Source organism: Pongo abelii, chromosome 10 (genome assembly GCF_028885655.2).
Source record: "Pongo abelii isolate AG06213 chromosome 10, NHGRI_mPonAbe1-v2.0_pri, whole genome shotgun sequence".
Classification (NCBI taxonomy): Eukaryota; Metazoa; Chordata; class Mammalia; order Primates; family Hominidae; genus Pongo; species Pongo abelii.
In genome coordinates, this window is record NC_071995.2 from 7,510,291 (window position 1) to 7,525,275 (window position 14,985).

The 14,985-nt window shown below is 37.4% G+C and overlaps 1 protein-coding gene across 3 annotated transcripts in view; it reads right to left on the reverse strand.

Annotated features, from left to right (window-relative positions):
- The window catches only part of CD163L1 (CD163 molecule like 1), a 91,271-nt gene that overhangs the window by 30,753 nt on the left and 45,533 nt on the right, over window positions 1–14,985 (reverse strand). For all 3 annotated transcript variants that reach the window (XM_063712006.1, XM_063712007.1, XM_063712008.1), the window contains one exon: window positions 14,188–14,508. In XM_063712006.1, the coding sequence (XP_063568076.1) occupies window positions 14,188–14,508 (321 nt within the window). The remainder of the gene's footprint in view (window positions 1–14,187; window positions 14,509–14,985) is intronic.

The window sequence follows — 14,985 nt, forward strand, 5'->3', positions numbered from 1 at the left end:
TCAGCAAAGTCTCAGGATACAAAATCAATGTACAAAAATCACAAGCATTCTTATACACCAATAACAGACAAACAGAGAGCCAAATCATGAGTGAACTCCCATTCACAATTGCTTCAAAGAGAATAAAATACCTAGGAATCCAACTTACAAGGGATGTGAAGGACCTCTTCAAGGAGAACTACGAACCACTGCTCCAGGAAATAAAAGAGGATACAAACAAATGGAAGAACATTCCATGCTCATGGGTAGGAAGAATCAATATCATGAAAATGGCCATACTGCCCAAGGTAATTTACAGATTCAATGCCATCCCCATCAAGCTACCAATGACTTTCTTCACAGAATTGGAAAAAAACTAATTTAAAGTTCATATGGAACCAAAAAAGAGCCTGCATCACCAAGTCAATCCTAAGCCAAAAGAACAAAGGTGGAGTCATCACACTATCTGACTTCAAACTATACTACAAGGCTACAGTAACCAAAACAGCATGGTACTGGTACCAAAACAGAGATATAGATCAATGGAACAGAACAGAGCCCTCAGAAATAATGCCACATATCTACAACTATCTGATCTTTGACAAACCTGACAAAAACAAGAAATGGGGAAAGGATTCCCTATTTAATAAATGGTGCTGGGAAAACTGGCTAGCCATATGGAGAAAGCTGAAACTGGATCCCTTCCTTACACCTTATACAAAAATTAATTCAAGATGGATTAAAGACTTAAATGTTAGACCTAAAACCATAAAAACCCTAGAAGAAAACCTAGGCATTACCATTCAGGACATAGGCATGGGCAAGGACTTCATGTCTAAAACACCAAAAGCAATGGCAACAAAAGCCAAAATTGACAAATGGGATCTAATTAAGCTAAAGAGCTTCTGCACAGCAAAAGAAACTGCCATCAGAGTGAACAGGCAACCTACAAAATGGGAGAAAAGTTTCACAACCTACTCATCTGACAAAGGGCTAATATCCAGAATCTACAATGAACTCAAACAAAATTACAAGAAAAAAATAAACAACCTCATCAAAAAGTGGGCGAAGGACATGAACAGACACTTCTCAAAAGAAGACGTTTATGCAGCCAAAAAACACATGAAACAATGCTCACCATCACTGGCCATCAGAGAAATGCAAATCAAAACCACAATGAGATACCATCTCACACCAGTTAGAATGGCAATCATTAAAAAGTCAGGAAACAACAGGTGCTGGAGAGGATGTGGAGAAATAGGAACACTTTGACACTGTTGGTGGGAATGTAAACTAGTTCAACCCTTGTGGAAGTCAGTGTGGCGATTCCTCAGGGATCTAGAACTAGAAATTCCATTTGACCCAGCCATCCCATTACTGGGTATATACCCAAAGGACTATAAATCATGCTGCTATAAAGACACATGCAGAAGTATGATTATTGCGGCATTATTCACAATAGCAAAGACTTGGAACCAACCCAAATGTCCAACAATGATAGACTGGATTAAGAAAATGTGGCACATATACACCATGGAATACTACGCAGTCATAAAAAATGATGAGTTCATGTCCTTTGTTGGGACATGGATAAAATTGGAAATCATCATTCTCAGTAAACTATCGCAAGAACAAAAAACCAAACACCGCATATTCTCACTCATAGGTGGGAATTGAACAATGAGAACACATGGACACAGGAAGGGGAACATCACACTTCGGGGACTGTTGTGGGGTGGGGGGAGGGGGGAGGGATAGCATTGGGAGATATACCTAATGCTAGATGACGAGTTAGTGGGTGCGACACACCAGCATGGCACATGTATACATATGTAACTTACCTCCACATTGTGCACATGTACCATAAAACCTAAAGTATAATAAAGAAAAAACTGTAAAAAAAAAAAGACAAAGATAATCATCATATAAAGATAAATTGATCAATTTATTAAGAGGCTATAACAATTCTAAATACATATACACCCAACAATGAAGCACTCAGACATATAAAGCAAATATTATTAGACCTGAAGGGAGAGAGTGACTGAATTACAATAATAGCTGGCACTTCAACTATTCTTCTCAATATTGAACATATCATCTAGACAGAAAACCAATAAAAAAAATCAGATAGAAACTAGACTTTAGACCAAACATACCTAATGGGCATTTACAGACTGTTTCACTCAACAGCTGTAGAATATACATTCTTTAAATCAGCACATAAAACGTTTTCCAGAATAGACCATATTCAAGGCCACAAAACAAGTCTCAACAAATTTTTAAAAATTAAAATTATATAAAGTGCCTTATCAGACTACAGTGGAATAAAATTGGAAATCAATAACAAGATAAATTTTGGAAACTGTTAAAATACATGGAAATTAAACATGTTCCTGAATGATCATTGAGTTAATTAAGAAATTAAGAAGGAAATGAAAATATTTCTTGAAACAAATGAAAATAGAAACACAACATACCAAAGCCTATGGGATACACCAATAGCACAGTTAAGAAGGCATTTATAATAAACAAAGCAAAAAAGTAGGAAGATTTCAAATTAACAATCTAACGATATATCGCAACACACTAGAAAAGCAAGACCAAACCAAACCCAAAATGTGTAGGAGGAAAGAAGTAATATAGATCGGAGCAGAATTAAACAAAATAGAGCCTGAAAACGAGTACAATCAATGAAACAAAAAGCTGACTTTTTGAAAAGATAAGATCAAACTTTTGCTAAAAGAAGAGTGAAGATTCAAATAAAAATCACAAACAAAAAGAGAAACATTGCAACTGATACCACAGAAATACAAAAGATTATAAGAGACAAATATGAGCAACAATACACTCACAAACTGGTAAATCTAGAGAAAAGGATAAATTCCTGTACACATACAATCTGCCCAAGATTAATCAAGGAAGAAATAGGAATCCTGAACAGATCAATCATGAGTAATGAGATTAAATCAATAATGAAAAGTCTCCAGACAAAGGAAACCCCAGGACTAGATGGCTTAATGCTGACTTCTATCAAACTAATAAAGAAAATCTAACATCAGTTCTTTTCAAACGATTCCAAAAAAATCAAAGAGGAGGGCATTTTTCCTAACACATCCTATGAGGCCAGTATTACCCTGATATCAAAACCAGAAAAGGAAGCAACATAAAGAGAAAAATACAGGCCAATATCCTTGATGAACATAGATATAAAAACCCTCAACAAAATACCAGCAAGCCAAATCCGTCAACATATCAAAAAAAAAAAAAAAAAAACACAGTATGGTCAAGTGGGATTTAGTCCAGGCGTGCAAGGATGATTGAACATATGCAAATCAATAAAAGTGATACATTATATCAACAGAATGAATGACAAAAACCATATGATCATCTCAATAAATGTAAAAAAGCATTTGATAAAATTCAACATCCCTTCATAATAAAAACTCTCAACAAACTAGGCATAGAAGGAACATACCTCAACATGAGAAAGGCCATATAGGACAAGCCTACAACTAACAATATAATGAATGGGGAAAAGTTTAAAGTCTTACCTATAAGAACTGGAAAAAGACAAGGATGCCCACTTTCACCACTGTTATTTAACATAGTACTAGAAGTCCTAGCCAGAGCAATCAGACAAGACAAAGAAATAAAAGTCATCCAAATCAGAAAAGAGAAAGTCAAATTGTCCATCTTTGCAGATGACGTAATTGAATATTTAGAAAAACCTTAAGACTCCATAAAAATCTCTTAGAACTTAAGACTCCCTAAAAATCTCTTAGAATAAACAAATTCAGCAAAGTTACAGCATACAAAATCAACATACAAAAGTGAGTAGCATTTCTATGTACCAATAACAAACTACTGAGAAAGACACCAAGAAGGCAATCTCATTTGCAAGAGCCACAAGAAAGAATAAAATAAAATATCTAGGAATACATTTAACCAAGGAGGTGAAAGACTTCTATGATGAAAATTACAAAACAATGATGAATGCAATTAAGGAAGACACAAACAAATGAAATGAAGAGACGTCTCATGCTTTTTGATTGGAAGAATTAATATTATTAAAATGATCATACTATATGATATAGTTTGGATGTTTGACCCTCCAAATCTCATGTTGAAATTTGATTCTCAATGTCAGAGGTGAAGTCTGATGGGCAGTGTTTGCCTCCTGGTGGTGGATTGCTCATAATTGACTTGGGGCCATCCTTTTGATAATGAGTGAGTTGTCACTCTATTAGTTCTCTTGATATCTGGCTGTTAAAAAGAGCCTGGTACCTCCTCTTCTCTCATCATGTGATGTGGGCTCCCCTTCCCCTTTTGCCATGCTACCTGAAGACCTCACCAGAGGCAGATGCTGACGCCATGCTTGTTCAGTATTCAGACTGTGAGCCAAATAAACCTCTTTCTTTATAAATTACCCAGCCTCGAGTATTCCTTTATAGCAATGCAAATGTACTAAGACACTACCCAGAACCCGAATAACCATAGCAACCCCAAGCAAGAAGAATAAATCTTGAGGCACATCATACTATCTACCTTCAAAATACACTACAAAGCTATAGTAACCAAAACAGCCTGCTATTGGTATGAAACAGACACATGGACAAATTAAACAAAATAGAGAACCTAGAAATAAGTCCATGTATTTGTAGCTGACTGATTTTTGACAAAGGCACCAAGAACATACATTGAGAGAAGGATCCCTCTTCAACAAATGATGCTGGGAAGACTGGATATCCACATGAAGAATGAAACCATACCCCTCTCTCACCATACATAAAAATCAAAGGAAAATGGATTAAATATTTAAATGTAACACATCAACCTATAAAACTACTAGAAGAAAACATTGGGAAAATACTCCAAGACATTGGTGGGCAAATATTTTATAGCTAAGATTTCAAAAACACAGCCATCAAAACCAAAAGGAGACAAACTTTTAGACAAACTAAAAAGCTTCTACACAGCAAAGGAAACAATTAACAGAGTGAAAAGACATCCTGTTGAATAGGAGAAAATATTTGCAAACAAACTCTTCATCTAACGGACTGCTAATATCCAGAATATTTTAAAACTTGAATAACTCAACAGGAAAACAAAGCAAATAACCCCATTACAAAGTGGGCAGGCTGGGCATGATGGCTCATGCCTATAATCCCAGCATTTTGGGAGGCCAAGGAGGGCAGATCACTTGAGCCCAGGAGATTGAGACCAGCCTGGGCAACATGGTGAAACCCCATCTCTACAAAAAACTACAAAAATTGGCAAGGTGTGATGGCACATGCCAGTGTTCCTAGCTACTTGGGGGACTGAGGTGGGAGGATTGCTTGAGCCCTGGAGGTCGAGGCTGCAGTGAGCTAAGATTGTGCCACTCCACTCCAGCCTAGACAACAGAGTGAGACCCAGTTTCAAAAAAAAAAAAAAAAAAGGAGGTGGGGGTGGTGGCAAAGGGTACGAAATCAGTACACCAAAGGAATACCTCCATGTTGTTGCAAATCATTGAATCTCATTCTTTTTTGTCTGAATAGTACTTCTTTGTGTATATGTACCACATTTTCCTTAACCATTCATCTGTTGATGGACACTTAGATTGCTTCCAAATCTTAGCAATTGTAAACAGTGCTGCAACAAACGTAGGAGTGCAGATATCTCTTTGATACATTGATCTCCTTTTTGGAGGTATATACCCAGCAATGGGATTGCTGAATCACATGGTAGCCCAATTTTTAGTTTTGTGAGGAACCTCCAAACTGTTCCCCATAGTGGTTGTATTAATTTACATTCTCACCAACAGTGTTCAAGGGTTCCCTTTTCTCCACATCCTCACCAGCATTTGTTATTGCCCGTCTTTTGGACATAAACCATTTAACTGGGGTAATATGATATCTCATTGTATTTTTGATTTGCACTTCTCTGATGATCAATGATGTTGAGCCCTTTTTCATGTGCTATTATGTTAAGTGAAACAAGCCAGGTACAGGAAGGCAAACATCACATGCTCTCACTTATTTCTGGGATCTAAAAATCAAAACAATTGAATTCATGGACATAGAGAGTAGAAGGATGTTTATCAGAGGCTGGGAAGGGTAATGGGAGGCTAGAGAGAGAAGGTGGCGATGGTGAATGGGTACAAAAAAAAAACAGAGAAAATGAATAAGACCTACTATTGATAGCACAATAGGGTGACTATAGTCAATAATAACTTAATTGTATATTTTTAAATAAGTTAAAGAATGTAATTGGATTGCTTGTAACACAAAGGATAAATGCTTGAGGGGATGGAAACCCCATTTTCCTCAGTGTGCTTATTTCACATTGCACACCTGTATCAGAATGTCTCATGTACTCCATAAATATATATACCTAGCATGTACCCACAGGCATTTTTAAAAATAATTTTAAAAACTAAAAAACAAAGGAACAAATGTACCCCCATGTTTGTTGCAGCACTATTCACAATAGCCATGATATGAAATCAACCTAAGTGTCCATCAAAGGATGAATGAATAATTAAACATGGTGTATATATATATATATATATATATATATATACATACACAATGGAATACTATTCAGTCCTAAAAAAGAATGAATTCTTACTATTTGCAGCAACACGGATGGCCTGGATGACATTCTGTTATGCAGAATAAGCCAGGCACAGAAAGACAAATATCATACGTTCTCACTCATATATGGGAGCTAAAAAAGTCATCTCATGGAGACAGAGAGTAAATGATAGTTACCAGAGGCTGGGAAGGGTGTGTGTGTGGTGGGCGGGCAGGATGAAGAGAGGTAGGTTAATAGGTACAAACATACAGTTAAACAGAAGGAATAAGTTCTAGTGTTCAATAGCACAGTAGGGTGACTATAGTTAAAAAACAATATATTGTATATTTTAAAATAGCTAGAAGAGAAGATTTGAAATGTTATCAACACAAAGAAATGATAAATATTTGAGGAGAAGGATATCCTAAATACCCTGACTTGATGATTTACACTCATGCCGCATTCCATGCTTGAGTTAATATGTCACATTTACCCCATAAATATGTACACACATTATAGATCAGTAAAAATAATAAGAGAATAGTGCATTGGAAGAACAAGCTTCCAGAAAACAACAGGTAAAATTCAAATTGGAAGATCTTCTCTGAAGAAAGATTGTGATTATTTGTAAATCATAACTCTATGTCTACCTACATTAAAAGGGAGAATAGAATTATGAAAATTTAAAAGGAAAATTTCAAGTCTATATCAGAGCTTAATGATTCCTTAAAACATAATTTAATATCTTATCCACTCATCTTAGAAAAGAACGTATAGACTAAGGAATAAATATGTTGAAAACAAGGAAGCCCAAAGACCAATGATGTATCTGAATCAGGGAGTCCAACTCTTTTAAAATTGTATTACATGGGTGGTTGTGTATCAAATTTTTCTTTGCACCATTTTAAAGTTGTCTAATAAAAACTTTGGTCTTAGAGAAGGAATCTACAAGGCAATTCTTGACATCTTTAAAATTATATAAAGGATGGCCGAATAGAAACAGCTCTGGTCTGCAGCTCCCAGTGTGATCAACGCAGAAGACAGGTAATTTCTGCATTTCCAACTGAGCCTCTGCTGTTGATACCCAGGCAAACAGGATCTGGAGTGGACCTCCAGCAAACTCCAACAGGCCTGCAGCTGAGGGACCTGACTGTTAGAAGGAAAACTAACAAACAGAAAGGAATAGTATCAACATCAACAAAAAGGATAACCACACCAAAACCTCATCTGTAGGTCACCAACATCAAAGACCAAAGGTAGATAAAACTGCAAAGATGGGGAGAAACCAGAGCAGCAAAGTAGAAAATTCTAAAAACCAGAGTGCCTCTTCTCCTCCAAAGGAGCGCAGCTCCCCGCCAGCAACAGAACAAAGCTGGACAGAGAATAACTTTGGCGAGCTGACAGAAGTAGGCTTCAGAAGGTCTGTAATAACAAACTTCTCTGAACTAAAGGGGCATGTTCTAACCCATGGCAAGGAAGCTTAAAAACCTTGAAAAAAGGTTAGACGAATGGCTAACTAGAATAAACAGTGTAGAGAAGACCTTAAATGACCTGATGGAGCTGAAAACCATGGCACAAGAACTTTGTGATACATGCACAAGCTTCAATAGTCAATTCAATCAAGTGAAAGAAAGGATATCAGTGATTGAAGACTTGGATATAGACTCAAGACCCGTCAGTGTGCTGTATTCAGGAGACCCATCACCTTCAGAGACACACATAGGCTTAAAATAAAGGGATGGAGGAAGATCTACCAAGCAATTGGAATGCAAAAAAGAGCAGGGGTTGCAATCCTAGTCTCTGATAAAACAGACTTTAAACCATGCCGTTACACAATGGTAAAGGGATCAATTCAACAAGAAGAGCTAACTATCCTAAATATATATGCACCCAATACAGGAGCACCCAGATTCATAAAGCAAGTCCTTAGAGACCTACAAAGAGACTTACACTCCCACACAATATTAATGGGAGACTTTAACACCCCACTGTGAATATTAGACAGATCAATGAGACAGAAAGTTAACAAGGATATCCAGGACTTGAACTCAGCTCTGCACCAAGAGGACTTAATAGACATCTACAGAACTCTCCACAGCAAATCAACAGAATATACATTCTTCTCAGCATTAGATCACACTTATTCTAAAATTGACCACATAATTGGAAGTAAAGCAGTCCTCAGCAAATGTAAAAGAACAGAAATCACAACAAACAGTCTCTCAGACCACAGCGCAATCAAATTAGAACTCAGGATTAAGAAACTCACACAAAACCACACAACTACATGGAAACTGAACAACCTGCTCCTGAATGATTACTGGATAAATAACGAAATGAAGGCAGAAATAAAGATGTTCTTTGAAACCAGTGAGAACAAAGACACAATATACCAGAATCTCTGGGACACATTTAAAGCAGTGTGTAGAGGGAAATTTATAGCACTAAATGCCCACAAGAGAAAGCAGGAAAGAACTAAAATCAACACCCTAATACCACAATTAAAAGAACTAGAGAAGCAAGAGGAAACAAATTCAAAAGCTAGCAGAAGGCAAGAAATAACCAAGATCAGAGCAGAACTGAAGGAGATAGAGACACAAAAAAACCTTCAAAAAATCAACGAATCCAGAAGCTGGTTTTTCAAAAAGATTAACAAAATTGATAGACTACTAGCAAAACTAATAAAGAAGAAAAGAGAGAAGAATCAAATAGATGCAATAGAAAATGACAAAGGGGATATCACCACAAATCCTACAGAAATACAAACTACCATCAGAGAACACTATAAACACCTCTACGCAAATAAACTAGAAAATCTAGAAGAAATGGATAAATTCCTGGACACATACACCCTCCCAAGACTTAAACCAGGAAGAAGTTGAATCTCTGAATAGACCAATAACTGGCTCTGAAATTGAGGCAATAATTAATAGCCTACCAATCAAAAAAAGTCCAGGACCAGATGGATTCAGAGCCGAATTCTACCAGAGGTAAAAAGAGGGGCTGGTACCATTCTTTCTGAAACTAATCCAATCAATAGAAAAGGAAGGAATCCTCCCTAACTCATTTTATGAGGCCAACATCATCCTGATACCAAAGCCTGGCAGAGACAAAACAAAAAAAGAGAATTTTAAACCAATAACCCTGATGAACATCGATGCAAAAATCCTCAATAAAATACTGGCAAACCGAATCCAGCAGCACATCAAAAAGCCTATCCACCACGGTCAAGTTGGCTTCATCCCTGGGATGCCAGGCTGGTTCAACATACGGAAATCAACAAACGTAATCCATCACATAAACAGAACCAATGACAAAAACCACATGATTATCTCAATAGATGCAGAAAAGGCCTTAGACAAAATTCAACACTGCTTCATGCTAAAAACTCTCAATAAACTAGGTATTGATGGACCGTATCTCAAAATAGTAAGAGCTATTTATGACAAATCCATAGCCAATATCATACTGAAGGGGCAAAAACTGGAAGAATTCCCTTTGAAAACTGGCACAAGACAAGGATGCCCTCTCTTACCACTCCTATTCAACATAGTGTTGTAAGTTCCGGCCAGGGCAATCAGGCAAGAGAAAGAAATAAAGGGTATTCAGTTAGGAAAAGAGGAAGTCAAATTGTCCCTGTTTGCAGACGATATGCTTGTATATCTAGAAAACCCCATTGTCTCCGCCCAAAATCTCCTTAAGCTGATAAGCAACTTCAGCAAAGTCTCAGGATACAAAATCAATGTACAAAAATCACAAGCATTCTTATACACCAATAACAGACAAACAGCCAAATCATGAGTGAACTCCCATTCACAATTGCTTCAAAGAGAATGGAATACTTAGGAATCCAACTTACAAGGGTTGTGAAGGACCTTTTCAAGGAGAACTACAAACCACTGCTCAATGAAATAGAAGAGGATACAAACAAATGGAAGAACATTCCATGTTCATGGAATTGAAATAAAGGGTACAAACAAATGGAATAAAGAGTACAAACAAATGAAATAAAGAGGATACAAACAAATGGAAGAACATTCCATGTTCATGGAATTGAAAGAAAGAAATAAAGGGTATTCAGTTAGGAAAAGAGGAAGTCAAATTGTCCCTGTTTGCAGATGACATGATTGTATATTTAGAAAACCCCATCGTCTCAGCCCAAAATCTCCTTAAACTGATAAGCAACTTCAGCAAAGTCTCAGGATACAAAATCAATGTACAAAAATCACAAGCATTCTTATACACCAATAACAGACAAACAGCCAAATCATGAGTGAACTCCCATTCACAATTGCTTCAAAGAGAATGGAATACTTAGGAATCCAACTTACAAGGGATGTGAAGGACCTTTTCAAGGAGAACTACAAACCACTGCTCAATGAAATAGAAGAGGATACAAACAAATGGAAGAACATTCCATGTTCATGGAATTGAAATAAAGGGTACAAACAAATGGAATAAAGAGTACAAACAAATGAAATAAAGAGGATACAAACAAATGGAAGAACATTGCATGTTCATGGAATTGAAAGAAAGAAATAAAGGGTATTCAGTTAGGAAAAGAGGAAGTCAAATTGTCCCTGTTTGCAGATGACATGATTGTATATTTAGAAAACCCCATCGTCTCAGCCCAAAATCTCCTTAAACTGATAAGCAACTTCAGCAAAGTCTCAGGATACAAAATCAATGTGCAAAAACTACAAGCATTCCTATACACAAATAACAGACAAACAGAGCCAAATCATGAGTGAACTCCCATTCACATTTGCTACAAAGAGAATAAAATACCTAGGAATCCAACTTACAAGGGATGTGAAGGACTTCTTCAAGGAGAACTACAAACCACTGCTCAACGAAATAAAAGAGGACACAAACAAATGGAAGAACATTCCATGCTCGTGGATAGAAAGAATCAATATCGTGAAAATGGCCATATTGCCCAAGGTAATTTATAGATTCAGTGCCTTCCCCATCAAGCTACCAATGACTTTCTTCACGGAATTGGAAAAAACTACAAAAAGAACAAAGCTAGAGGCATCATGCTACCTGACTTCAAACTATACTACAAGGCTATAGCAACCAAAACAGCATGGTACCGGTACCAAAACAGAGATATAGACAAATGGAACAGAACAGAGCCCTCAGAAATAATGTCACATAGGTAAAACTATCTGATCTTTGACAAACCTGAGAAAAACAAGCAATGGGGAAAGGATTCCCTATTTAATAAATGGTGCTGGGAAAACTGGCTAGCCATATGGAGAAAGCTGAAACTGGATCCCTTCCTTACACCTTACACAAAAATTAATTCAAGATGAATTAAAGACGTCAATGTTAGACCTAAAACCATAAAAACCCTAGAAGAAAACCTAGGCAATACCATTCAGGACATAAGCATGGGCAAGGACTTCATGACTAAAACACCAAAAACAATGACAACAAAAGCCAAAATTGACAAATGGGATCTAATTAAACTAAAGAGCTTCTGCACAGCAAAAGAAACTATCATCAGAGTGAACAGGCAACCTACAGAATGGGAAAAAATTTTTACAATCTACCCATCTGACAAAGGGCTAATATCCAGAATCTACAAAGAACTTAAACAAATTTATAAGAAAAAAACAAACAACTCCATCAAAAAGTAGGCAAAGGATATGAACAGACACTTCTCAAAAGAAGACATCTATGCAGCCAACAGACACATGAGAAAATGCTCATCATCACTGGTCATCCGAGAAACGCGAATCAAAACCACAATGAGATACCATCTTACACCAGTTAGAATGGCAGTCATTAAAAAGTCAGGAAACAACAGGTGCTGAAGAGGATGTGGAGAAATAGGAACACTTTTATACTGTTGGTGGGACTGTAAACTAGCTCAACCATTGTGGTAGTCGGTGTGGTGATTCCTCAGGGATCTAGAACTAGAAATACCATTTGACCCAGCCATCCCATTACTGGGTATATACCCAAAGGATTATAAATCATGCTGCTATAAAGACACATGCACACGTATGTTTATTGCGGCACTATTCACAATAGCAAAGACTTGGAACCAACCCAAATGTCCAACAATGATAGACTGGATTAAGAAAATGTGGCACATATACACCATGAAATACTATGCAGCCATAAAAAACGATGAGTTCATGTCCTTTGCAGGGACATGAATGAAGCTGGAAACCATCATTCTCAGCAAACTATCTCAAGGACAAAAAAACCAAACACAGCATGTTCTCACTCATAGGTGGGAATTGAACAATGAGAACACATGGACACAGGAAGGGGAACATCACACTCTGGGGACTGTTGTGAGGTGGGCGGAGGGGGGAGGGATAGCATTAGGAGATATACCCAATGCTAAATGACCAGTTAATGGGTGCAGCACACCAACATGGCACATGTATACATATGTAACAAACCTGCACATTGTGCACATGTACCCTAAAACTTAAAGTATAATAATAAAAAAATAAATAAATAAAAAGTCAGGAAACAACACATGCTGGAGAGGATGTGGAGAAATAGGAACGCTTTTACACTGTTGGTGGCAGTGTAAATTAGTTCAACCATTGTGGAAGACAGTGTGGCAATTCCTCAAGGATCTAGAACTAGAAATACCATTTGACCCAGCAATCCCATTACTGGGTATATACACAAAGGATTATAAATCATGCTGCTATAAAGTCACATGTACACATATGTTTATTGTGGCACTATTCACAATAGCAAAGACTTGGAACCAACACAGATGTCCATCAGTGATAGACTGGATTAAGAAAATGTGGCACATATACACCATGGGATACTACACAGCCATAAAAAAGAATGAGTTCATGTCCTTTGCAGGGACGTGCATGAAGCTGGAAACCATCATTCTGAGCAAATTGTCACAAGGACAGAAAACCAAACACCACATGTTCTCACTCATAGGTGGGAATTGAACAATGAGAACACTTGGACACAGGGTGGGGAACATCACCCACTGGGGCCTGTCAGTTGGTGGGGGACTGGGGGAGGGATAGCATTAGGAGAAATACCTAATGTAAATGATGAGTTGATGGGTGCAGCAAACCAACATGGCACATGTATACCTATGTAACAAACCTGCACATTGTGCACATGTACCCTAGAACTTAAAGTATAATAATAAAAAAAATTGTATAAACCATAAACCCAGACCTCTGGATGAAGTTTATTTGTTCTAATGCTATTGGGATTTATCTTACATAGATAAGTCTTTCAGGTAACAATGAGTATTTGAGTCATCTTGGGTACCAATTTTTGAGAAACTGGGTGATTCAACATAAAGGTTTATTTATTTAAATAAATAACTGAATTCTCATTATTTTTTCCTAAACTATTTGACTATGGATAATGTCTTTTTGTAGAATTGTATTGACTAGTGGTTTGATGAAACTAACTTTGGGAAAATTTGGGTAGATATCAGAAAATGAAGTTTCATTTCTTGAGAAAACAGGTTTGATCCCATAGAAAGATACTAAAAATGAATGAGACTATGAGGTATGGTTAGCTCTAAAAAAGTGAGAAATGAGCACTTGGTCATAAATGTACTGATTAAGAAAAAAGAAGTTATGTTAGAGAACCCAGGCAGTTTCTTTTAAGGAAGCCCTGGTTTTGGTATCTTACCAGAACAGATCACTCCAACATCTTCACTGTGACTGCAGTCATTATTTCCCCACCCACTGTTCCTGCATGACCAGAGATCTGACTCATCTCCATCACAGGAAACATCATCGAGCCAAATTTTTCCATATCCTGTAGAAGCGTTTCCCAGACCCATGCCAATGATAGAAGATGGGCAGTCCAGCTGGTTACACACCACAGCTGCAGCATTACCGTTCCAGCCATCATCACACACTGTGCCCCACCGTCCTTGAAAGTACACCTCCAGTCTTCCTGAGCAGCGGTTGCTGCCACCCACCAGTCTCAGGCCCCATGTTGCATTACCTGCACCAAGAACAATGAAGCAAGTAGTTAATGGGTGTGATGGTTTATTTTATATGTCAACTTGGCTGGGCTACGATACCCAGTTATTTGGTCAAACACCAGTCTAGATGGTGCTGTGAAGGTATTTTTTCAGATGTGATTAACCTTTAAATCAACAGACTTTGAGTATAGCCAATTATCCTCCATAACGTGGGTGGGCCTCATCCAATCAGTTGAAGACCTTAAAAGAGAAGACTGAAGTCCCCCAAGAAAGAAGGAATTCTACCTCCGCATTTTCTTGAGATTCAAGACTGCAACATCAGCTCTTCTCTGCAGTCTGCTGGCTTCCTCTTCAGTTTTTGGACTTGCAAGCCCCCATAATTGCTTATAAAATTGATGAACCAATTCTTTAAAATAAATCTCTGTCTCTCTCTCTCTCCTTCTCTCTCTCTACATACATACATATGCACACACACAGACACACACACACAGACACAC